We start from the raw sequence: 26,319 nt of genomic DNA on the forward strand, positions 1-26,319 counted from the left end.
GATCGCCTGTTGGTGATGTGATTGTGAAGCAGGAACGTGAAGAAACAACCACAGTTAAACTATGATCCGGCGTACCTCACCTACTCATGGACAGGGATTGTTGAACACTGCATAGGATGGTTGTGAACAGTCACCCTAAATCCGCGAAAGGAATCACTCGTGAGTCCAGGAGCCCAGCTAGCTCAATGATTGTTCATAGGGAGTTCACTACTCATAAGACATATTTATGCTAAGCGACGTCTGAGGTGGTGTAAAAGGTGACACCACTGGACAGTTGATGAATGGAATCGAGTGATTTGATGTGATTAACCACACTATGCCCTGTAGTAATCCGATTGAATGGTTTGGGTTGGGATGCGCCCCAAGAACGTTACCTGCCATCATGTGTAATACGAAGCAGTGAAGTAAGGAGGAGGTGGTGTTATGGTATGTGGGTGCTTTTCGTGCCGTGGTTATGGTGTGGCCGCTTCATTATGCTACAGTGAAAGGATATGTGCACATGTTACAGCATTATGTGCTGCGTACAATAGAGGAACAGTTTGGAGATGACACTTTTTTGTATCAGCATGACAATGTACCCTGCCATAAAGCAGATATGTGAGGCAATAGTTTGTGGACAATAACATTCCTGAAATAGACTGGCTTGCCCAGAGTTCTGATTTGAACCCAATGGAACACCTTTGGCATGATTTGCAATGTTGACTTCAATCCAGACCCTGGGGTCAAACATTACTACCTTCTCTGGTTTCAGCTCTTGAAGAAAAATGGCTGTCATTCCTCCAATTCATTCAGACGCTTCACTGAATGTGTACCAAGTAGAGTTCAAGCAGTCATAAAGGCAAAGAGAGGAACACCCCATAAAAACGTTCACTAACAGGTGGTCAGATAGTGAACGTTGCAGATGTTTAGTACTATATAGTGGGCGCAGAAGACAAATTGTTCCTGCTTGAAATACTGGGGACCGAAGGCAACAAAAGTGCCATCCAAGCTACTGAATGAAAAATTAACTTAAACTGGCCTCCACCGCTTGATACTAACAAAATGACTACAGATAATGTAAACCTAATGATTATGTGGTCTATCTGTTTTAAGATGTGTCACATCACAAACAGATCTAATAGTAATTTATTTCAACACTCTACGATTCTGAATGTGTTATTATTTATTTAATATTAGCAGTTAATTTCTTTGATGATTGTTAACTTCGTTGCTTCATGTTTGTAACAGTATGCACAATAACATCTTTACCAGTAACACCAGATATTATTTTGTGTATGCAAATAAAAAAACAGTACATGAAACATTGGCAAAAAGTCTATTTGCTTCCTGGTAAGCATCACGTTTCACCACCAGTGAAACCAACATAATTTCGCTTCCAGTTGCTTCCACAGTTTTTAGCAGTATGTCAGTTTTCATCCACAGAGTCATGCTAGTTGCCATGGGGCAAACTCTGCACAGCCCAGTCATATATGAAACTGATCAATTATTTCATCTGATAAGATGTAAAGATAGCTGTATAGATGATAATGGAACACAAACACGTTTGTTTCACACTGAGCTCTCTGTTATGGAGGTACATTGTATTTGAGTTTATTTTCTTATTTTATATGTAACTTACATGTTTTAAAGTGTCTTAGGTGAAATGTAAAGGACAATAAATAAGCATACACACAGACATCGTACAGCACTTTTATTTCAAACATTAACAATAGGAACGGTGACTAAAAACAATTACACTCTCTCGTTTCTGAAAGAACAGGTACTTCTATACTTAAGGAACATTTATGTGTGGTAAATCTGTCAAACGTTTCCGCCAGCTGTCAGTATGTTATAATTCTTCCTTCTTTACGTCCTACGTTTCGGCATGTTTAGTCCTCTTTTCCACCCTTCCGTTATTTGTATTTGATTTTTGATGTCTCCATCTCTTATCATATTCATCTGATGCGACACTTCATTATTAATTCGGCATTCTGTTGTCTCTCACATTGCGATACACTTTGTCCAGTTATTTCTGTATTGCTTAACCTAATCATTAACATAGAAAGTGCATCTTGCTTAAAATTACGATGTAAATCTCTTTGACAGTGACACTCGCACTACTATACAAAACTAAAATTAACAACAAAAACAAAGTTGTACGTCAGTTACACCGCAGTTCACATCACTTCACCTGTGCCTTTAAAAGACAGCATGTTGAATGCACACTAATAATATCCTTAACAACTATTTTGTCGGAATAGCTTTTGGCTGGGCAGAAAGTGCGCCAACATTGCTTTCAAATACCTTGGAAGGTAATGTTTATCCAAAAATCGTCGCACCAAACAAAATTGAAATAAAAAACACAACTAGAGAAATAATTTAGCACATTTCGCTCGCTGATACACAGTGTCCCACAAAATGTTTTGAAAAAGTAAGTAGAAATTGGTTTCACCTTGGTCTTTTATCTTTGCTATGTTTCTTCTTTCTTAACTCCGCCATACTGGACTTAATTCTGAGTATTCTGATTGAGGCAGGTGTCCTGTCTCTAAGTGTACTCAAAACGTAAGGATTTCTCAAGTATTAAGTCAATTGTATTTTAGAGTAGGGGAAAGGTCGTTATTTAAATTTTATTGCAACACTGTGGCTTTGGTATTTCAGGAGAATCTACGAAGACAGATGAGAGGAAAGACACAAAAACGAGGTCAGTAAAAAATTAGACGGATAATAGCTTGGAAATCACACTGAACCTTACGTTTTTTGTGCTGTGTCTCTTAGAAGCCACATACCCATTTTACAGATGGTGACGGGAATTATTTGGGCTTATCATTTGAAATCCTTCATACCTTCCTGGACAGAAGTAACTCAAGGGTGTGTATGCCCCCATGCAATAAATGGAAAATAGCTCATGACTGCGTGCACATACCTTGCAACTGGAACGGGAACCAGTATGTCAGATCACGAGATAAAATTTGAGAGAGGTATGCATTTCTTTCGCCGTATTTTCTTGTGGTTGGCTACTACTGCGCTACAAGAAGCTGTCTAAGAAACTTGCTGGTAGATTAAAAGTGTGTGGCCGACCAGAACTCGAATATGGGACCTTTCTCAGGCAAGTGTTCTACCACCTGAGCTATGCAAGCACGACTCACGACCCTCCTTTACATCTTTACTTCCGCCAGTACCCCTCTGCTGCCTTCAAAACTTCACAGTTCTCCTGAATGCCTTGCGGGGTGGGACTTCTGGAAGAAATGATAATTTTGGAGAAATCACTTAGCTACGCCCTACGGGATTGTTTCTGGAACGAAAGCTCACTGGAAGTTGTTTAAGAAATTTGCCACTACTGTCTAAGAGACTACAAATAGACAGGGCGTTGCCTTGCTTATGATAGCAACTCTTTCTAGTGTCTGAAGCGAGGTGAGGTTGTTTCGATTCTATACCCAAAGCAAACCCAATTTGAGCCTGGAATATTCCTTCTTCAGAGAGTAGAATAGCAGAGATTGCAAAACATACTTTCTGTTGCGATTTTCACTTTCCCTGATTTTCTGCAGTCATTTCTCATGAAAGAATGATGAAAAATTATCACATCGCATTATTGGCCAGAAGACCCTTGTTTGGGGTAGTTCAGCCAGCTACAGCAAGTTTTCCTGTTTGATGCTACGTCGGCGAATTGCACTTCGATGATAATGAAATGATAACATCACTACTCTCAGTCCTTCAGTGGAGAAATTCTCTGACCCAGCTGGGAATCGAACTTTGGACCCCAGAGCCATGTATGAAAGAATGGTGGTGATGATCTTATTCTGGTTCAAGCCATCTCTGATTCGTGCGATTTGGGCTACTTGCACATAAACTTCTAAATTCTAACTGTCCCTAGTGCTGGCTATGAATGCGCATATGGTGTAGTGCCGTGATGCTGTTGTATGATGATGGGAGAATGGACAATTTGAGATGTGGTGCCAGTACACAGCCTGCTCCTGTTGACCATGGAGGTTAATTTCTCACGAGACAACATAGTACAGAATTTATTTTATGCCTATAGAATAGAGTCTGAGGTTTGGTTATCTTACATGACCACCTGGCTTTTCCTTACTTGCCAAATACTGGCAGTGAAAAGTTCTTCACTACTAAGATTCGAACAGGCTACCTCTAAGTCGAACGCCACTGCAAAAGAAGTTCTTTTGGATCAAAAAACAGTACATTGCTGCCCTCATCCTATGCGCACACTTTGCTCAGGCGAGCTACAAATAATAATTAAACTTGCCTATTTCCGGTTAACCAACCATTTATCTGAAATTTAGAACTACCTTCACCTCTGACAATGTTGTGTGTACGTAAAAAGGCCAAGCATCAAACTGTACATCCCATTGCTAACAGGTCAGTAAATCTGCTCTCACCTAAGAAAAAAGCAGTGGTATACCAATAGCACCATAAATAGAAAATACTGTGGTGATCCACATTTGAGAAGGTGTACGTTTTGCTTCACAGCAGTAAAATTACTGTTGAACGTGTCAGAGAAAAGAATGAGTCTTCAAAATGGCCATCGTTTTCCTTATGGTGAAAATAAAAAAGTAGTTATGAAACATTTCAATATATAAACAACAAACATCGTAAAATTTAAACTTTCACAGTTAAAATGTCACACATCGTAAAGTATTGTGGGGTTCCCTGTTTGAATGAATTTCTCGAAAAAATTCGTTTGACCACAGCACAAAAGCCTGGACTATTTTAGCAAGTGTGAAACAATAATACATCAGGTGGTTGCAACGCAGAGAGAAAAGCTGAGTCGTAGAATGGTGATGTAAATGTGGCATTGCACTTTAGCAGTAATATCTGCACTGCCATATAAACTGGAGCACGAGACTACATCATCTTCAGAGTCTCACGATCGTAAGAGTCACGTCTCACCCGATGCAGTACTGTGCAACAGTGTACTACCCATTTGGCAGCCATCTTTCGTTCCTCAATGGCAATCCTACCAGGAATATGCTGCATATACTACATGAAGGTGTTTCTGTGGTTGACCATGAGGGCCTCCATCTTGGGAACCTCAGTGGAAGATGGCGACCTAATAAGGGACATGGACATGCTGCACAAACTATGTGTCGGGTTGTAGAGGGCTATGGACCCACTGTCTGTCAGAGACGCTGCATTGGTTTTCTCAGTACGATACAGCAACCCAGCCCAGCGTATGCTTGGAGAACTGTATGACAGGCGAGATGGTGCAGTTGTGGATCTAGCGGTGGCATGCCAACCATCCGTGAGGGCTGCCATCTTGGGATCCTCACTGTGAAATGGCGACCCAGCCAGGAATGTGCTGTGCAAACTGCATGGCGGGCGACAAGGCGTCTCCTTCGTTCAGATGATAGACGGCAGCGCGGCCGCCGGTCATCAGCGCCGACCAGAGACCGAAAGTGCCGTAGGCGAAGATGGAATGGTTGCAGGCAGACAGTAGCACCAGGTCGCGCTCCGGCTCTTCCAACATGCCGTCACCTGCCAGGAAGCTGTGGCGCAGGCCCAGGCCTCGCAGGTGCGGCAGCAGCACGTCCAGCACCCAGTCGGGGTCGTCCGACGCCACCACCAGAACCAGCTCTCCACCCGACGGCACCACCTGCGCAACAGTTGCACTTTCTCAGGTAACGCATGCTACAAAAGAGAAGGACGGAAGTTAGGCTTTAACACACCGTCGCCAACAAAGTCATTTGTGATGGTGCACAAGCTCTGATTGAAGAAGAATTGGGAAGGAAATTGGCCATACTCTCTGAAACGAACCATCTCAGCATGGACCTTAAGGGAGTATGGCCATTAGTGTATTTCCTATGGCTGACCACACTAATGCTGTTACACCTTTCTCAAAAAATATTTGCTCAGATGAAACCAAATTTGAAAAGCGCATAAGTTGTCACATCTTCTTCAAAGTGTGTTACTTTGTGGCATTGCTGTTACAGTAGAAATTCGTAGGAAAGTACATGATCTAGAAGACTGAGAATTAAAAAAATAATATCTAAATATCTGACACAACTTTTATTTGATTGACATAATTCTAGAGCATTTTAATGAAAATGATGTAATTATTTTCTGTACGAAGTTTGACGTAAAAGTATTACTTCCAGAGAAAATTGTACATAAAGATAAAAACTTCATATTTTGAGTAAAATGGCTTTTAAGTTTTTGATACGATCTGTTCAATCTACATTAATGACAGATCCATTGCTGTCATCGTTGCAGGCTTCGGTATCCTCCAGATTATTTTTGGAGACCCTATTTTTAATTCTGATCTCGTTTGTCATCTATAACTTTTCTCAGCCTCCCCTCCCTTCTGCTGGTCAACTGACAGAAGCGCATTCTATATGTTCACTCGAAGTTCTACCGCCATACCACTGAAAACTTTCAGCCTGCTGATCGACCCATCATTGAAGCACAACACTGCATCCATGACATACGTTTTTATGATTTTGAGGCTCACAAATTCTGTTTCAGGCAAGCCTTCCCACACGCAGTTATTTAAAATGCCTTTGGGATTTTGAATTCTCCCTTGGATGCATTTAATACACAAGTTTCGCTAGCCAAGTCTCTATAGATAAATTATGTAACACCTCCTACTGACATGGATGGTTGCGTCTTTAAACATCACCAGTTACCCTAGTTCACTGATATTTACACAGTGTCTCGGAACACTTTGCGCACACAGAATGAGAAGAGTCCTCATTTGTAGCAATCCTGTGTAAGAAGGTGGCCCGTGCAGGTTCACCCATTTCTTCTAATTTATTAGTATTTCTCCGCAATATTCTGCCCATACTTACGATCTATACGGCAAAATGTAACTACAAACACAATAACATTCCGTCCTGAAATCAAACATCTCCTTCAAATCACTATCACGAGTAAAACGTAAATTGAACGCTGAACTGATTTTCAACTGTTACCTACACTCGCTTAGCACCGGGGTTACCAACTTGAAAAGCACTGACCAAAGAATAAATTGAGTAAGGACAGAGATAGTCTGCTGCAGCCACGATAAACACACCTGAATTGTGAAGGGAGAGTGTCGTTTAGAAAATGCTCTCTTTCCTCTCACCATGTATAAAAAATACGAAAAACATACATATTCTTCTTCAGGAAGGACAGGTATAACTTAATATAATACAAAAATCCTTTATTTTTGTGAAGTTTCACTTCTTGATTCCCTTAAGGTATTCAGGGAAATCGCTTTAATCTGGATACATTTTAACAGCTGTACTCTGAAATATGAGTCTAGTGTCATACCACTTTGCCACCTTCTTCGGTAGTACATCCTTGAATCTCAAGAAGTACCAGATGGAAGACTTACGTTACGTTACATAGATGGAAATCATAACAGTTCAAATAAAATCAAACTATGAGCGTGTTTTTAATACGCTTGCCTCTTAATAATTCGAAGTTCAAGGGACCTGAGGAAAAATTTCAATAATACTGAGAGTTCGAATTAATGAAAGTTTGATAGGCCATGGAAGAATAAAAAAAAGTTGAAGGAAGTGTCTCGCCTCCAAACACTAATTTAAAATATATTACTGTAGTTCAGTATTGCTGTAGTTCAGTCCACGAACCTACTATGCTGTCATAGAAGGAGGAGAGGTGATACTCCTACGTGGCGTGTCCCTGGTGGCGGATAGGGAAGTCCTCATCGGTTTACCGGCGGACTGGAGTGAAATAAAATAGCTCTCACGGACCAAACACACCCTCTGTGGTTAGCAACCATAGTTGTAAATCGGAGCGTGCTCCAACTAAGGTTGACAACGTTGGAATGTCAAAAATGGAAAGGTCTTTCAGGAAAAAAATTCCACCGTCCTGCTCAAAAAGGCAGGAAAAGGCTACATCGGATTCGGTGGGTAGTCAACTAGCAGACAGCAACGAACTGGAGCGTTTGCAACCATCAAAATGCACACTAAAACACAAAAAGAAGATTAAACATGAGTAGATAAATTATATAGCAACACACAACATAAACTCACTACTGCAGACCAGGAAACTCAAGGGGCTCACAGATGAACTAAATAAACAAAAAATTTTAATAACAGGGATTCAAGATATGAGAACACCACAGAGGGCCCATTCGAATCACAAGGATACAGAATTTATAATGGGAAACCAGGACCGAGGGCAATGAAACAATGTCCCCAGTTTGCAACAGGGTTTTTAGTACACATAAAAATAATAGATTCAGTAACGGATTTCCAAGCAGTATCACCAAGAATTGCGACTCTAAGCTTTAAAACAATGAATAAAACCTATACAATAATAAATGCTCATGCCCCAACAAATGAAAAAATTGTCTAACAAAAACAAAGGAAGAGGTAGATAAATTTTGGGACCTTCTAGAACAAATTGTGAACAGAGTAAATAAAAAGAATGTAAAAATCTTATTGGGAGATTTCAATGCTCAGTTGGGAAAAGAAAGGAAATATAAAGATATAATTGGAAAATGGAGTCCACATAAATTTACGAACAAATACGGTCAAAGACTTGTAGAACTCTGCAGAGAATACAACCTCATTTCTAAACCAACATACTTTAAGAGGAAGCCAAGTAAACTTAAAACATGGAAACATCCAGACTGGAGGAAGGGGGAGTGGCAGCTAGACCATGTCTGTATGGCCAAAAATTTTCATAAGGAGATCCACAATGTTAAAGTACTGAGAGGAGTAGACACAGGCTCAAACGACCGGGAAAACTAACAAAATAAAAATGAGATTTGACCCACATCAGCTAATTAAAAATAATAAATACCAACAAATAACACAAACCATCAAATTAACAGACGATCTAGAACAACTAGTGCCTAATCTTAAAAAAGAAGCAGAGAATCTAGCTCCCTTGAACACACGAAGGAAACATGCATGGTGGACATCAGAATGTGACAAATTCCATGAAGATAGACACCAAGCATGGTTAAAGTTTCAAACATATAAAACTGAAGAAAATGCCATCAACCCAAAAAATGAAAGAAAAAAATCACGCAAAATATTGGAGGAATCAAGAGAGGATTCCATAAAGATATTATAAACTCTATAGAAGGTAATTATCATAAAACCAACTCCAGGAACTACTATAAAATCTTTGGGAAACAACTACTACAATATGAGGCCCCTACACTAATACTGAAAGATGAAGATGGAAGAATGACACACAGTAACAAGGCAAATGCAGAAATCATGGCAAAAGCATTTAACAAACTTCTGAATTGCGAGGAACACAAAGAACCCTTACAAATCAACATAAATACCCCAATAAAAACAAAACCTAACAACTAGACCCTCCATCTTTCCAAGAAGTAAAAAAAAATTTAAAGAACAAAAAATTATAAGGCATGTGGAGAAGATCAGGTCTTTGTTGAAATGTGGAAATATGCAAGTGACAGAGTCAAGACCTCCTTACACATGGCTCTAACAAAAATTTGGGTAACAGAACAACTCCCTGAACATTGGACCACAGCTATGAACCACCCACTACCCAAAAAGGGGGATAAGAGCAACCCAGACAACTACAGAGGAGTTCACTCCTAGATTGCACATACAAAATTCTAACCAAGATCCTATATGAAAGAATCAAGGAGCAACTAGAACAAGAGTTAGGGGAATATCAGGGAGGTTTCAGACCATGGAGAAGCTGTGCAGAGCAGATAATTAGTTCAAAATTGATTATGGCATACTACAAGAAACAGAACAAACCTCTGGCAATAACATTTGTAGATTTTAAGATGGAATATGACTGTCTCCACAGAACTTCAGTATTAAAAATTTTAAGAAATCTAGGACTCTATCCAAAACTAATTAAAATAATAGAACTCACTCTAACCAACACCAAATCAAAAGTGAAGTTTAGAGGAGAAATTTCGGAACCATTCCTCATAAAAACAGGCTTAAGACAAGGTGACTGCGTATAACCATTACTGTACAACTGTGCACTGGAATACATAATGAGAGAATGGTACAAGGACAATCCAAAGACAATAAGAATTGGAAGTGCAAAAGATGATATTAGCTTAAACTGCTTGGGATTCGCTAATGATCTTGCTCTCCTAGCCAACACCGTTCATGAAGCCAGGCAAAAAGTGAAATCACTACAAGAAATAGCAGAGAATGTAGACTTTAGAATATCATTTGAAAAAATGGAGATTATGCTAACTGACCCACCACTTGCAAACAAAATTACAATAGAAGAACAGGAAATCAAAACTGTTGATAAATTTAAATATTTTGGCGAAATAATAACACACAATCTAAAAGAGAAGCCATCATGGCAGAATAGAATAAAAAAACTGAACTAAGCAAATTATATTACCAAAACTACATACAACAAAATAAGCCTATCTATAGATGCAAAATTAAAACGCTATAAAACAGTTACACAACCAGAAATAACGTATGCAGCTAAAACTATGTTCAAAACAACTAATACAGCAGAAATTGACAGAATACTAGAAATAGAAAGAAGAATAATTAGGACATGTATAAATAAACAGTATAAAATAAATGGACATTGGAGAATAGCATCAAATGAAACAGTATATAAGAAAATAGAACCAGTCATGAGCACAATCAGGAAGAAACGCATCTCATTCTTTGGACATCTGGTGAGAACTCCAGAAAACAGAATTAGTAAAAAAATAATACAAAAATTGTGGAATAGCAAGAGCGACATTAAATGGATCACAGAAATTAAGGAAGATATAAAAGAACTCCAAATTACAGTAGATGACCTAAAAAACAAGACAGAGAAAACCAGAATACTGCAAGACCCACAAAACAGACTACAAATGAAAATGAATAAAAGGAGTACAGGAAGAGTGGTCTCAGATGAAGAAAGAAAGAAAATATCTGAAAGAATGAAGAAATATTGGGCACACAGAAGAGCAAAACACATTTTATATAAGAAGAGACTCTAATAATTATATTACCTAAATATCATATTAAGTTATTGTTGAGCCAGATTGTATCCCTGTGTAACAACTTGTTTACAACTTCGTATTTTTGACTAGAGTGGTCCAATGAAGGCCATAAAATAAATAATAATAATAATAATAATAAACTGTAGTTTTAGTATCAGTGGTATTATCAAAGCAATAACAGACTGCACTAACGATCTTAAAAGCGAATTTATGACTTTTTTTATTGTCCTGTATCTCAATAGGGTAAAAACTGGACCCTTATAGGATCACTTTGTTGTCTTCTTTCGGTCTGAATGTTAAAACCCTTTCTCTCAGGAGCGGTTGGCGGTATCAAATCGAAATTTACATCACATACTAAGATCTATGGTCCCTTGACTACATAGAAAATTGAAACCTCTAAGTCACTGCAATCAAAAGATATGGCTATTTATGTCGTATGGTTTGATACTCTCAAATTCAATCATTGAAACTTATAGGGTACTTCCTGATGGCCTAGAATCATGAGATTTGGCAATAAACAAGGTTTCACAGTAAAAGTAAAGGAAGAAGTCAGAAAATTGTGAATTTATAATTATATTACTCGAAAAAAAAATTTTTTTTTCAGTTGATATCCAACTGTCTGTCCGTCCGTCCGTTTGTTAAGACCCCTTTTTCTCAGGAAAAGGTGGACATATCAAGTTGAAATTTATGACACATACTAGGACCTATGGTCCCTTGGCGGTGTAATAAATGTAAGCGTCTAAGTCAATGAAATCACAATGTATGGCAATTTATCTCACATAGTTTGATTATCGCCAACTCACCCATCAAAACCTATTTTTATTTTATTTACACGTCAAGTTCCGTAGGACCAAATTGAGGAGCAAATATCCAAGGTCGTGGAACGTGTCAGTACATGAAATTACAACATAAAAGTAATAACAGATAAAAGTAAAATGTTTATGAACCCGAAAAATGTCAATTCATAAGTTTAAGTAAAAGCAATCAACAATACAACAAGAATCAGCTTACTTTTTCAAGGAACTTCTCGACAGGATAAAAGGAGTGCCACATGAGGGAACTTTTCAGCTTCGATTTGAAAGCGCGTGGATTACTGCTAAGATTTTTGAATTGGAGTGGCAGCTTATTGAAACTGAATGCAGCAGTATACTGCACACCTTTCTGCACAAGAGTTATGGAAGTCCGATCTAAATGCAGGTTTGATTTGTGCTGAGTATTAAATGAGTGAAAGCTGCTTATTCTTGGGAGTAAGCTAATATTGTTAACAAGAAATGACAGTAAGGAATATACAATACATTGAGAGGATAATGTCAAAATACCCAGACTCGTGTACAGGGGTCGACAAGAAGTTCGTGAACTTGCACCACTTATTGCCTGAACCTCCCGTTTCTGAGCCAAAAATATTCTTTTAGGATGGGAAGAGTTACCCCAGAATATAATACCATACGACATAAGCGAACGAAAATAAGCAAAGTAGACTAATTTTTGTGTCGAACGATCACTCACTTCAGATACCGTTCGAATAGTAAAAATGGCCGCATTAAGTCTTTGAATAAGATTCTGAACGTGATCTTTCCCGACAATTTGGTATCTACCTGAACACCTAGAAATTTGAACTGTCCAGTTTCATTAATCATATGCACATTCTGTGAAATTAAAACGTCAGGTTTTGTTGAATTGTTTGCTAGAAACTGTAAAAACTTACTATGATTTAGCCTTAGTTTATCTTCTACAAGCCATGAACTTAGGCCATGAAATGCACTATTTGAAACCGAGCCAATGTGCAACATCCTTTACTACCAAGGTAGTGTCATCAGCAAACATAAATATTTTAGAATTACCCGTAATACTAGAGGGCACAGCATTTATATAAATAAGGGTCTGCCTAATATCATCACAGTTAGTAAGAAAGAGGGTTTTACAGTACAAGTGAAGGGAAAAGTCCGAAATTGTTCATTTGTAATCATTTTTTTCCATTTGCTATCCGACTGTCTGTTCGTCTGTCTGCTAAGACGTCTTTTTCTTAGGAACGGTTAGACGTATCAAGTTGATATCTATGTCACATACTAAGGCACTGGTTCCCAACCATTCTGAGCTCAATCAGATATAAGCTAGTACCCCCTCCTCTCCCACACCTCCCCCCCCCCACCAACACCATCACCATCATCAGCATAAGGCTTAAATAACCTTTAGAATGAAAAATCATATTCTTTGAACACTTCCGTTTTAAAATGATGAGAGATAAATCACTTCTTTTTTTTTAACGACGAACTATTGATCAGTGAGAGAACTGGAACTGCTTATTTCGAACAACCCTAATTTATGCGACAATGAAGCAATTTTCAGTGCATCGTGAATGTTACCAACAACTCCTTTTCAGAAAAGGAAGCTAACTATCCACACTGAGCATAGACACTTGTTTCAAAATATGATTCCTCTGCACCGCTTCTCTGATTCCTACCGACACCTGTTTCACCCACAGCCCAAATACCCTCTTTAAATTAACCAAATTAAGATTTACGCACTATATTTATTATTTGTAAATCACTTGTTTGCATGACTCCTTACTTCTGAACTGGCAGAACTTGGAAGTCTTCAAGCTGCGAATGCTTTATGTCTGGCCACTGCCAGTAATAATAATAATAATGTGTAGCCGCTTCTGCAGTGTAGTAGCAACTACATACACAGAGGTAACAAGAGTCATGGAAGTCATGAGACACCTCAAAATAACATGTCGGATCTTATTTGGCCTTAGTGCAGAAATTCGATGTGGTTAGGACACAACACGTTGGAAGTCCCCTGTAGAAACATTGAGCCATATTTCCTCTATATTGTTGTTGTTGTTGTTGTTGTTGTAGTCTTCAGTCCAGAGAATGGTTTGATGCAGCTCTCCATGCTACTCTATCCTGTGCAAGCATCTTCACCTCCGAATAACTACTGCAACCTACATCCTTCCGAATCTGATTAGTGTATTCATGCTTTCGTCTCCCTCTACCCTTTTTACCCTCTGTGCTGCCGTCCAATGCTAAATTGGTATACCTTGATGCCTCAGAACGTGTCCTACCAACCGATCCCTTCTTCTAGTCAAGTTGTGCCACAAATTGCTCTTCTCCCCAATTCTATTCAGTACCTCCTCATTAGTTACGTGATCTTCTCATCTAATCTTCAGCATTCTTCTGTAGCACCTCGTTTCGAAAGCTTATGTTCTCTTCTCGTCTAAACTACTAATCGTCCATGTTTCACTTCCATACATGGCTACACTCCACACAAATACCTTCAGAAAAGGTTTCCTGACGCTTAAATCTATACTAGATGTTAACAAATTTCTCTTCTTCAGAAACGGTTGCCTTGGCATTGCCAATCTACATTTTATATCCTCTGTACTTCGGCTATCTTCAGTTATTTTGCTCCCCAAACAGCAAAACTCATCTACTACTTTAAGTGCCTCGTTTCCAAATCTGATTCCCTCAGCATCACCAGATTTAATTCGACTACATTCCATTACCTTCAGATTTCTTTTGTTGATGTTCATCTTATATCCTCCTTTCAAGATAATGCCTATTCCTTTCAACTGCAGCGCCAGGAGTTGCCCGTGATATTTAATATCAGCCACACAAAATGATGGGACCTTTGCCTTGTTGATATAGTGAATACAATCTGCATGGGAAACTCCAATCGCTTTAAATCGAAGGACGTATTTGAATCACTGGGTATCTACGGAATCCGACAAATGAATACGTCTTCGTCTGCGGCATTCATAAAAATCAGTTTCTAGGCTTCCCGTTCTGACTTTTGCAAATATACACCAAGATTACAGCTGACAGCTGGTAATTCAAACTAATAGCCACGCTTTCTAACGACCACAATCAGCAACAGTCATATAAGAAATGGCGATGTAAACACCTTTAACGACAGAAAGCTGAGTTGCGCATTGTTATCAGCATTCGATAAACAGAACTTCGATATTTTCGTTAAACTTCGATAGGAAGAAAATGATTTTCTATCACCATTTATAATTTATTTCTTCAAGAAAATGTTCATAAACTCAATATTTTCCCGGTATGAAAAGTTGCGCCATCTGTTGTAACATTTTGCGATAAGTATGTCACTGTGTTTTTGGAGAATTCGTCTTTTATTGTTTCAGCTCAGTTCTCACTAACTCAGTACTAACACGAATTCTTTACAGACGAATGGAAAAACTGGTAGAAGCCGACTTCGGGGAAGATCAGTTTGGATTCCGTAGAAATGTTAGAACACGTGAGGCAATACTGACCTTACGACTTATCTTAGAAGAAAGATTAAGGAAAGGCAAACGTACGTTTCAAGCATTTGTAGACTTAGAGAAAGCTTTTGACAATGTTGACTGGAATACTCTCTTTCAAATTCTAAAGGTGGCAGGGGTAAAAAATAGGGAGCGAAAGGCTATTTACAATTTGTGCAGAAACCAGATGGCAGTTATAAGAGTCGAGGGGCATGAAAGGCAAGCAGTGGTTGGGAAGGTAGAGAGACAGGGTTGTAGCCTCTCCCCGATGTTACTCAATCTGTATATTGAGCAAGCAGTAAAGGAAACAAAAGAAAAATTTGGAGTAGGTGTTAAAATCCAGGGAGAAGAAATAAAAACTTGGAGGTTCGCCGATGACATTGTAATTATGCCAGAGACAGCAAAGGACTTGGAAGAGCAGTAGAACGGAATGGACAGTGTCTTGAAAGGAGGGTATAAGATGAACATCAACAAAAGCAAAACGAGGATAATGGAATGTAGTCGAATTAAGTCGGGTGATGCTGAGGGAATTAGATTAGGAAATGAGACACTTAAAGTAGTAAAGGAGTTTTGCTATTTGGGGAGCAAAATAACTGATGATGGTGGAAGTAGAGAGGATATAAAATGTAGACGGGCAATGGCAAGGAAAGCGTTTCTGAAGAAGAGAAATTGGTTAACATCGAGTATAGATTTAAGTGTCAGGAAGTCGTTTCTGAAAGTATTTGTATGGAGTGTAGCCATGTATGGAATTGAAACGTGGACAATAAATAGTTTGGACAAGAAGAGAATAGAAGCTTTCGAAATGTGGCGCTACAGAAGAATGTTGAAGATTAGGTGGGTAGATCACATAACTAATGAGGAGGTATTGAATAGAATTGGGGAGAAGAGAAGTTTGTGGCACAACTTGACAAGAGGACGGGACCGGTTGGTAGGACATGTTCTGAGGCATCAAGGGATCACAGATTTAGCATTGGAGGGCAGCATGGAGTGTAAAAATCGTAGAGGGAAACCAAGAGATGAATACACTAAGCAGATTCAGAAGGATGTAGGTTGCAGTAGGTACTGGGAGATGAAGGAGCTTGCACAGGATAGATTAGCATGGAGAGCTGCATCAAACCAGTCTTAGGACTGAAGACTACAACAACAACAACAACAACAGTTCTCACTGTTTCAAGTAAGGCTGCATTTCAGCAAAACTTGAATTTTTCCAACAGTTTACGTCACAGTTAGGGAAATTTCGGGTTATGTTAGATTTTTTGATCGGCCCGCGACGTAGTGACATCTGATGGTAGTATCTTCAAGACGAATATTGCCGATGAAATTTATTCTCGTGATAGGTATTACAGTCCGTTTCCCATGATATGTTTAGTTTCTTACGCCTTTAATTTATCGTTAATTTTCTTCATTGTCTCGTCTGAATGTAGAAATTAAACCTGCCACGAACTCTGAAGTAAATCGGTCAAGTACTTTTCGAGATGTTTGGTAATAAGGTTTCTCTCTTACGCATATACAGGATGATTATGATGATGAAGTCTCATACTGCTTCACAGAGCGTAGGGGAACGATGCGGGAGACCCGCACTGCCGTAATAGGCAAGCTCCTACCTGTAGGTGGTTTCCCATTGCTTTTCTCCGACCGTAATGGAGATGACTGATGACGACGAAGACGACACAACAACACCCAGTCATCTCGAGGCAGGTGAAAATCTTTGACCCCGCCGGGAATCGGACCCGGGATGCCGTGCTCGGGAAGCGAGAACGCTACCGCGAGACCACGAGCTGCGGACACTGGATGATAATAATTAAAGCTAAATTTTCAAACCTCTGTAGAAATAACACCACTGGTCAGAATGACGTCAAATTGCAACGGAATGTTATCGGAGAAGGGGGGCCGGCCGCGGTGGTCTCGTGGTTCTAGGCGCGCAGTCCGGAACCGTGCAACTGCTACGGTCGCAGGTTCGAATCCTGCCTCGGGCATGGATGTGTGTGATGTCCTTAGGTTAGTTAGGTTTAAGTAGTTCTAAGTTCTAGGGGACTGATGACCACAGCTGTTAAGTCCCATAGTGCTCAGAGCCATTTGAACCATTTTTGGAGAAGGGGGAAACGGTATGGCAGAAGAAAAGTAAATAGTTACAAAATGTAGCAATATGTAAGCATCATAATTCAATAGTGGTCGACTGCAAATGACAAATGAATCATGCAACAATGCAAAAGTTGTACATTTGACGTTAAACAAGGGGAAGGCTTCAGGCACGGCCAACCGATTCGGCTCAAATTTGACAGGACGCTTGTGTACAACCTAAAACGAAGGAATCTAAGATATTTTGGGTCAACAACCGCACGTTTTTGAGAAAATAACCCATAAAGGTAATGACGAGGAATCGACTCAAAATTGGCGGGATCGACAGATAATTGTAAGTAGAGCATTTTTCACCATCAGGTGTAGGACCCGAAAGCGTATACTTTTCCAGAAATCGAGGTAAGAAACTTTTACAACTGTCGTTTCTGTACCCACATGGTAAACGATTTTCGCCGACAGCACCGATAGCCCAACGGCCAAGGTAACTGCCTGAGAATCGGAGAATCCGGGTTCGAATCTCGAAGAAACTGTATTCATCACAAAAGGTATTTCATTCGGCGCTTTAACGACGGAAAAATCACTACATGTATCCGCGAGGACCGCGGCAGCCTGGTCATGGAAAACAACTCTTTCCGATTGACTTCTACAAGGCTTGTGCTGGACACCTTCACTCTTCCAGGTTCACAACTACAATATGACGAAGAGGCAACCGGGACAACGTAACTCTCTCCGCGTGCATTCCGTCCCGTGCCTCGCTGTAAACAAGCGTCGCGCGGTTGGCTATCTGTGGTCCCTCGTGAGGAATTCGCAGCACTCTTACTCGGAGTTGTTTTCATGTGACAAGGCTTGAAAGTTTCATACTTTACTAACTCACGGCGTTTGGGAAATTAGTTTGCCTACCTTATTATTATCATTCCTTATTGATTTACTTACCTTATTAAACCACCTATCTCTATCAATTGAGATATGGAAAAATACAAACGAAAGGAATGACACCCGCTAGGTTTCTTCGAGATTCGAACAAGGGTTTTCCGATTCCCAGCCATACCTCGTCCGTTGCGCTATCGGTGCTGTCGGCGAAAAGCGTTTACCATGTGGGTACAGAAGAGGCAGTTGTAAAAGTTTTTTCCCTAATTTCTGGAAAAGTTTGCGTTTGCGGACCCCATACCTGATGATGAAAAATGCTCTATTTACAATTATTTATCGATCCCTCCAATTTTGAGTCGATTGCTCGTTATAACCTTTAGGGGCGAGTTTCTCAAAATTGCGGGGGTGTTGATCCAAAATATTTTAGATTCCTTCGTTTTAGATTGTATACAAGAGACCTGCCAAATTTGAGCCGAATCGGTTGGCCGTGTCTCAGGCCTTCCCCTTGTCAGTGCGCGTGGGTGTACAGGTGTGATACAGTTAGCTACGTAACCCCTTTCACCACGGCAAGGTCATACCACATCGGACGGGAAAAATCGGTTTTTAATTGTCCTGAAGCCAAAAACAGTATAAAAAGCGTCACTCACATCGGTTTTTAACTGTCCTGAGGCCAAAAACCGCATAAAAAGCATAAATCACATCGGTTTTTAATTGTCCTGAGGCCAAAAACCGCATAAAAAGCATCAATCAAAATAAAATCGGATTATTAATTTCCGTGTCACTGTAGCAAAACATGTTCAATATGCTGTCCACCGTTTCCTGCAACAAGTTGAAATCGAGAAACAGCATGTTCCACAACTGATCGAAGTGTTCCCGGGGTACGTTCAGAATGTGTTGAGCAATGCGGGCCTTTAATGGACCTAAGTTTACAGTCGGAACACTGAACACAACATCTTTCAGATAGCCACACAGCCAGAAGTTACACGGATTAAGATCAGGTGCTCGGGACAGCCAAGCTATAGGGAAATGGCGGCTGATAATTCTAGCATTTCCGAAATGGCGCTTCAGCAGCTCCTTGACTAGAGTTTCAATGTGCGCAGGTGCGCCATCTTGCATAAAAACGATCGCATCCACACATCCACGCTGTTGGAGAGCTGGAAAGACGTGGTTGCGCGAAAGACACTCATAGCGTTTATCAGTGACGGTACAGATAAAAAAATGGTTCAATTGGCTCTGAGCACTATGGGACTTAACAGCTGTGGTCATCAGTCCCCTAGAACTTAGAACTACTTAAACCTAACTAACCTAAGGACATCACACACATCCATGCCCGAGGCAGGATTCGAACCTGCGACAGTAGCAGTCGCGCGGTTCCGGACTGCGCGCCTAGAACCGCGAGACCACCGCGCCCGGCACGATACAGATAACAGGACCGGAAGCACCTGTCTTCGAAATAAATATGACCCTATGATAAACAATGCCGTAACGCCGCACCGTACAGTGACCTTTTCAGGATGAAGTGGTACTGGTTGATTTGCGTGTGGATTTTCCGTTGCCCATATTCGGCAATTCTGTGTATTGACATTTCTTGTCAGACGGAAGTGGGCTTCGTATGCCCACAAAATCTTCCACGGTCAATCATTGTCCACTTCCATGCGAGCAAGAAATTCTAAAGCAAAGGTCTCTCTTGCTGCCAGGTCAACATGAAACAAATCGTGCAAATGGGTAATTTTGAATGAATAGCAAAGAAGGATGTTTCGCAGGATTTTACGCGCCGTACTCACGGGTATGTCCAATGTTCGGGAAATTCTCCGTGCACTACACGTTTGCACACCACCATTCGTCTCCTCCTGCGTTGCTGTGGTTACAGCTTCCACTGGCGTCGAATTAATTCGTTTCCTCCCTCTGCCACGTTACACACCAGACGAACCCGTCTGTTCGAATTTCCGAGTCATTTTCTCCAGGCCGACGGCAGTCATCGGACTAATGCGTTTTTTCAAACCCTTCAGTGTCCGGAACTTCTGCAGAGTGACATATGCACAGTCATCATTCTTGCAATGCAGCTTTATAAGCAGAGCGTGGTCCTGAATTGAGACAGTCATGGTGAACGTCGCAGACGTGAAAGGAGGAAAAACTGTGTACCCGGCATGTTTATACCAACTTCAATGGGTCGTGCGTATGACTGTTTCCATTTACGTATTCTGACACATCTATTGATCAATTTTCACGGTGTTTTCTTCTTCTCCCATGCGTTTTCCTCTTTCTCCGATGAGATTCCATTGCAATTTGACGTCATTATGACCAGTGGTGTTATTTGTTCAGCATTTTGAAACTTTTATAATCACCCTATATTCATACGTTTCAAGTCAAGTATGAAATCTTATCTAGACAATGAGGTTCGTCTTGTCTTGAAGTTAAAGTACGCAAATTTTCATCCAGACCAGAATAAAACTGTAGATTTGTATGAATTACAAAAAACAAACGGCCACTCTCCTTTTTGTATACAGATTCTGCTCAGTGAACTTTCTGTTATGTCCTTTACTGCTGTCTAAGTTGAACTACTGTGGCCTGTGTTCAACAGTGGGTAGCCGGGCTAAGCGTTTCTTTTATTGTGTAGTTACTGTTCCTCTTGTTAATTGATTGTAATTAGTATTGCTTTGAGGTTTCATTGTGCCAACTTCTGCTGGGGTATTTTTTTGTGTATTTTGTCATTGAGCTGCTATTTTACTACAGTAGACTCGCAATAATCCGATACTTACAGGATCAAGGGTTATCAAAAATGTGTTACCAAAGGTAGACTTTTAAAAATTGAATTTAGTCTTCTAAAGCTAGATAACTTAAGTTGATTCTTATAAATATTGAGTATGTACTATAGTATTCCTATTGTTACAATACTCGTACATATCGAGTACATACATACGTATCTTACGGCCATTGAAGTTATAAAAAGATAAAAATGTACATATAAGACAAATTTATTATGTACGTATGTATGTATGTGTTACAATTGTATACAAATACATACATGCAATGTATATACATACAAATGTATACTAATAGCGTATTTATCACTTAAAAACTTGCAATAGTCCTTTGTTTTTGGTTTCGTAAAGAGTGCGTTAGAATTTTTCTCTAATGTCTTTTAACATCAAAATGTTCTCGTAGTCGAGTTCCCTCTCTTCACTCCAACGGACCAAAATGTTAGCATCCGCCATGACCTCATCGCAAGTGAAAGTGCTTGGCTGGTTGATTTGGGGGAGGGGACCAACCAGCCAGGTTATCGGCTCCATTGGATGAAGGAAAGATGGGAAGCATTCCGGAATTTACCGGAAGAGGTTTAGGGAAATCACGGAAAACCTAAATTAGGATGGCCGGATGTGGGTTTGGACCGTCGTTCTCCCAAATGCGACTCCAGTGTGCTAACCACTGCGCCACCTCGCTCGGTCAAGTGATAGTGCATTTCACTTCCATGACCGGCTGATCGGGGCGTCGTCTACCACATGAGCCATAACTTCCTGGATTATCTCCTCCTGTCAGTTCACAACTAAGGTTATCGTGTAACACCCATCTTCTCAATTCTTCTGCATCTTCTTGAGCAAAGTCAATTTCATCACAAAGTGTACGCGCAGCCTTGGTAACTTCGTTATTATCTTAAGATTTTTTATTTCTGTTGTCTCCTTTTGCAAGGAGTGGGTTTCCTGGCCAAATATTTTCCCAAGATTTATCAGAGTTAAAGGCTTGACTTGAAGTCAAGCAAATGCCGCACTGTCAATGACATTGTTAATGTTATATTTTTACAAGGCTGACGTGATGTCTGCGTAGAGTTGACTGATGATATCAATCAGTAGGTGTTTTTGTATGTGCTTTAAGTGTGTTATGACATATTGATCCATCGGCTGAATCAGTGCAGTCGTAATTTTTGGCAAATACAAAGTCTTTATGTAACGATCAGCCATCTTAACTCTCAGTTCTTACTTGGATATCCCGGATCGTTATATAACAACAAAAGGGCATTCTATGGCAGATTTTTTTTCTTTTTAAGTGTTCATAAAATTGTTGGAAAACCAGTCCAAAAAATTCTTCTTTAGTATTTCATGTTTGGCTCTTGCTTTTGTACGTCACTATAAGAGATTCGACTTTTATGTTTTTAATGGCCCGAGGGGAGATGGATTTGCCCACAGCTAAGGGTTTTAACATATGACTTGCAGTATTCTTCCTCCGTGACAAAAGTTTTTGTTGGTAGTTGCCGCCAGTCTAAGCCTGTTTCATCAGCGCTAATAACGCTGTTTGGGCGTAATGCCTAGTCCGTCGATTTTGGGGTTTAAATAAATAAATGAGTTGAGAAACTTCGGTAGCCACTGCGCCATCCAGGGCACAGTGTTATCACAACTGCGCGGACTATCTCTGCACGCCTCACGGCTGACCCACAATGCCACCAAGTGTCACCTATCAGTAGTCCCTGTCCGTTTCCTCCATGCTTGCTACTCTGAGAGTCCCGTGGGAAGTCGAGCGTACTTGTGCATCCGGACTGAATAAGGTGGGTCCATTGCCCATCTAAGCGAATCAGTTATATATAATATGTATTTCTGCTACTTGTGGTCCATCTAATGTCGTGTTGCTGCACTGTCGAAAGGAAGTCCGACACGATATTAGGAGGTATCTTACACCTTACTTACGGTATATCAAGCCTGGTTTTCGATTATGTCAGGAAACTCCTTCTGCTTGTACGTTTTAGAGTCAGTCCTTCTTTTGGTACTGTCGATTCAGGCCTAACCGAATATTGCTTTGAAGCACTATGCTTTTCTTCATCTACGTCATACTCCGCAAGCCACCTCATGGTGTGTGGTGGAGGGTACTTTCGGTACCACGATCTGATCCCTCCAACCTTGTTCTACTCGCGAATAGTGTGTAGGAAGAATGACTGTCGGTAAGCCTCTGCAGTAGCTCTAATTTCTCGAATTTTCTCCTTGCAGTCAATTCGCGAGATGTATGTGGGGGAAAGTAATAGGTTGTCTGACTCCTGAAAAGTGCTGCCCGGAGATTTCAACAGTAAATCTCTCTGTGATGCAGAACGCCTCGCCTGTAACGTCTGCCAGTGGAGTTTTTTCAGCATCTCCGTAACACGCTCTCGCCAGCTAAACGATCTTGCGACGAAACGCGCCGCTCTTCATTGGATCTTCTCTATCTCCTGTGTCAGTGCTACCTGATAGGGATCCCAGATAGATGAAAAATACTCAAGAATCGGGCGAACAAGCACCTTATAAGCGACTTCTTTCGTGGATGAGTTACATTTCCTTAAGATTCTTCCGATGATTCTGAGTGTGGTGTCTGCTTTTCCCACTATCTGTTTTATATGGTCATTCCACTTAAGGTCGCTCTGGATACTTAGGCATAAATATTTTACGGCGGACGCTGTCTCCCGGTGTTTGTCATCAATAGTGTAGCTATACAGTAGTGGATTTCTTTTCCTATGTATGCGCAATATGTTACATTTATTTACGTTCAGGGTCAACTGCCAGAGCCTGCACCATTCATCAATTCTCTGCAGGTCGTTCTGCAAATTCTTACTATCTCATGGCGTTGCTACTGCGGCGTAGACAGCGGCATCATCTGCGAATAGCCTTAACGAGCATCCGACGCTTTCTACTACATCATTTATACGAGTGTTGGAACTTAAATAGTGACAACTATTTATTCGCAACCGATACAAAAGAGTTACATGTTTACACCTGTTAGTGTCCTTCAAAGTAGTCACCCGCGTTGTGTAGAACCCGTTGCCAGCGATGTGGAAGGCGTAGTATACCGTTAGCAGAGCCTGTTCTGTTGGTGCGAATGGAGCGGCCTACTGCCTGTCGAATCTCTTAAACAGTTCTGAAGCGAATATCACGAAGTGGTTCCTTCATCTTCGGAATAAAATCAAAGTCACAAGGACTTGTTGGACGCTACAGTACTTCCCTGTCCCATAGACCGAACAGAGGAGCCACAGGTTAGGCTGTATGCGCCCGCGCATTGTCGTGCAAACTATTGGGTGGGTCGCCGCTCCTTTCGCAAAGCTGGTCGCAGGTGATGCTCCAAAACGAACAGTAATTCTGTGCATTTACGGTCTGCCGTGGACGAACGTAATGCATTAGGATAACACCTTCACAGTCGTAAACGAGAATCACCATAACTTTCACCATACTGGGGCTCTGACGCACTTTCGACTTTCGCGGCGACCCATAATGACACCATTCGTTGGAATGGCGTTTCAGTTGTGGCTCGTACAATGTAGCCCATGTCTCATACAGTGTTGCGATACGGCCTAAGAAACCCCCTCCTTTGCGCTCGAAGCGCTCCAAGTGCGTCTGAGCTGCGGCGTAACGAATGCATTTCTGCATTTCCGTCAAGTCATGCGGAACCCATCGTGATGCAATTTTTCGCATGCCCAGGCGTTCCTTTAGCATGCGAAGCACAGTCGTGTGCGCTAATGCGGTTTCGTGGGCTTGCTCAGAATCGTATGGCGTCGATCACTGTCCACTAACGCGGCAACAGAATGCGCTTCTTTTTCAGAGATGCTAGGACGACCTGCCTGATGCATGTCTGCCACAGTTTGCCGACCTTCGTTGAAGGCTTTTACCCAATGCCGATTCCCCGCACGCCTCTAGAACACCTTGATGACATTGTGGTGCTGTACTTACCGAAGTCCTAATCCATCCACAGCGGGTCCACAGGAAGAACTGTTTTTTCGTCTGCTTATCAGGTCGCATTGTTTCTAATTTTACCGTGAAAGGATGCTACACTGAGCCACAGCGCCAGAGATTGCGCCTAAGAGTATTATTCAGCCGCCTCCACTGGCAGTGCTTATTGAGATGTGGTAGTGGAGAGTTCTTGTCGAGAAGTCGTGGTGGAGAGTGCTTGTTGAGATGTAGCAGTGGTGAGTCGTTGTTGAGAGGTTCCCATGGAGAGTGGTTGTTCAGATGTTGTCATATTGTTTTGATGGGCTAGACACCAGATGTTGTTGGATTAGGGATGCTGTAATGTGCTTTTCGTCAATATATATATGAAGGTAAAAAATTCCTTTTTTTTGTATTATTTCAATGTCTTGAACAATAATGCCTATTGGTTACACGTTCAGTCAAAAGCATCTGGCTCGTGTTCTTGTATTAGACTGTATTTCTGGTTTCTATGTGCAATTATAGTATTTCTGGTTTTTTTTTAATTACTTCAGTATAAATGGTGTTTAAAATATCTGGTTTTATTGAGGAAGAACCGTGCCAGATGTGTACGTTGAATCACACTTCCACACACAGAACAGCTACACTTGTGTTTTGTTGCTTCCTAGGTTTTATAGTTGCTGGGGACTTAATTAATTAATTGTGTTAACGGAAGTTTTCTTTCATTCTTTGTTGTTATTCTATGCAGTCAGATTGCGTACTAATACCAGTCAGGGCCAACCGTTTACGAGACTGCGTAACCGGACAGTCAGCTACGAAAATTAAAAAGTATTTGCATTCATTGTATATAATTAAGCCCCCATGCACGTGGCGACCGCTGCTTCGGATCGTCCCTTGGAATTCTTCCGATTGTAAAAATAGCAGACAGTAGTTTTGTTGTAGTAATTTGTAGTTTAGTAATTGTAGTCTATATTGCATGTGTAGATTTGGTAATTGTCATTCTTCTAATGGTATTTTTTTGCAGAATTTAATTTTTGTTGTCTTGTATACGGGTTTGACAATTTTGTGCAATTGTGAAGATTTCAATGGTTCGTTAATCGTGTTTGTTGGGAAGCATTTCGTGTGAATGATATTGTTGGCGATAAAGTGTCATTGTGTGTAATTTTCATATAGTGACGAGTTTCGTATGTTTTGTAAACGATTACGCGATCGATGAAAAAGGCAAAAATGATGGATAGTCAGAATAACGAAATTGTTGACATGGCGAACTCGCCAACACAGGAGAACAGGATGATGAATAATGAAGTGGAAAACAATTTAATAAGTCGGGAAAATAGTCCGGAAACAGCTCAAAATTTTTCACAATCAAAAAATTCTCAGAATACGAGATTAACGACAGAAGATTTTGGAATAGTATCGAACAAAGATAGCTTTACAGCTATGACGAAAGAAGTTGATTTTGCGGGAAATGTTAGGGGTGAAAAGAATTTCGAACCAGTTACTATGGAGCAGTTTATGAGTGCAATATTAAATTTGGGATCACAGATGGAAGCAATAGT

The 26,319-nt window shown here is 40.6% G+C and overlaps 1 protein-coding gene across 1 annotated transcript in view; it reads right to left on the reverse strand.

Annotated features, from left to right (window-relative positions):
• Positions 1–1,673: 1,673 nt before the first annotated feature.
• LOC126458349 (galactoside alpha-(1,2)-fucosyltransferase 2-like) overlaps positions 1,674–26,319 on the reverse strand; it is a 312,099-nt gene continuing 287,453 nt past the window's right edge. Inside the window, exon 6 of the mRNA XM_050095315.1 lies at positions 1,674–5,584. Coding sequence (XP_049951272.1) covers positions 5,258–5,584 — 327 coding nt within the window. The 3' untranslated portion in view covers positions 1,674–5,257. The remainder of the gene's footprint in view (positions 5,585–26,319) is intronic.

This window comes from Schistocerca serialis, chromosome 2 (genome assembly GCF_023864345.2).
Source record: "Schistocerca serialis cubense isolate TAMUIC-IGC-003099 chromosome 2, iqSchSeri2.2, whole genome shotgun sequence".
NCBI classification, from domain to species: domain Eukaryota; kingdom Metazoa; phylum Arthropoda; class Insecta; order Orthoptera; family Acrididae; genus Schistocerca; species Schistocerca serialis.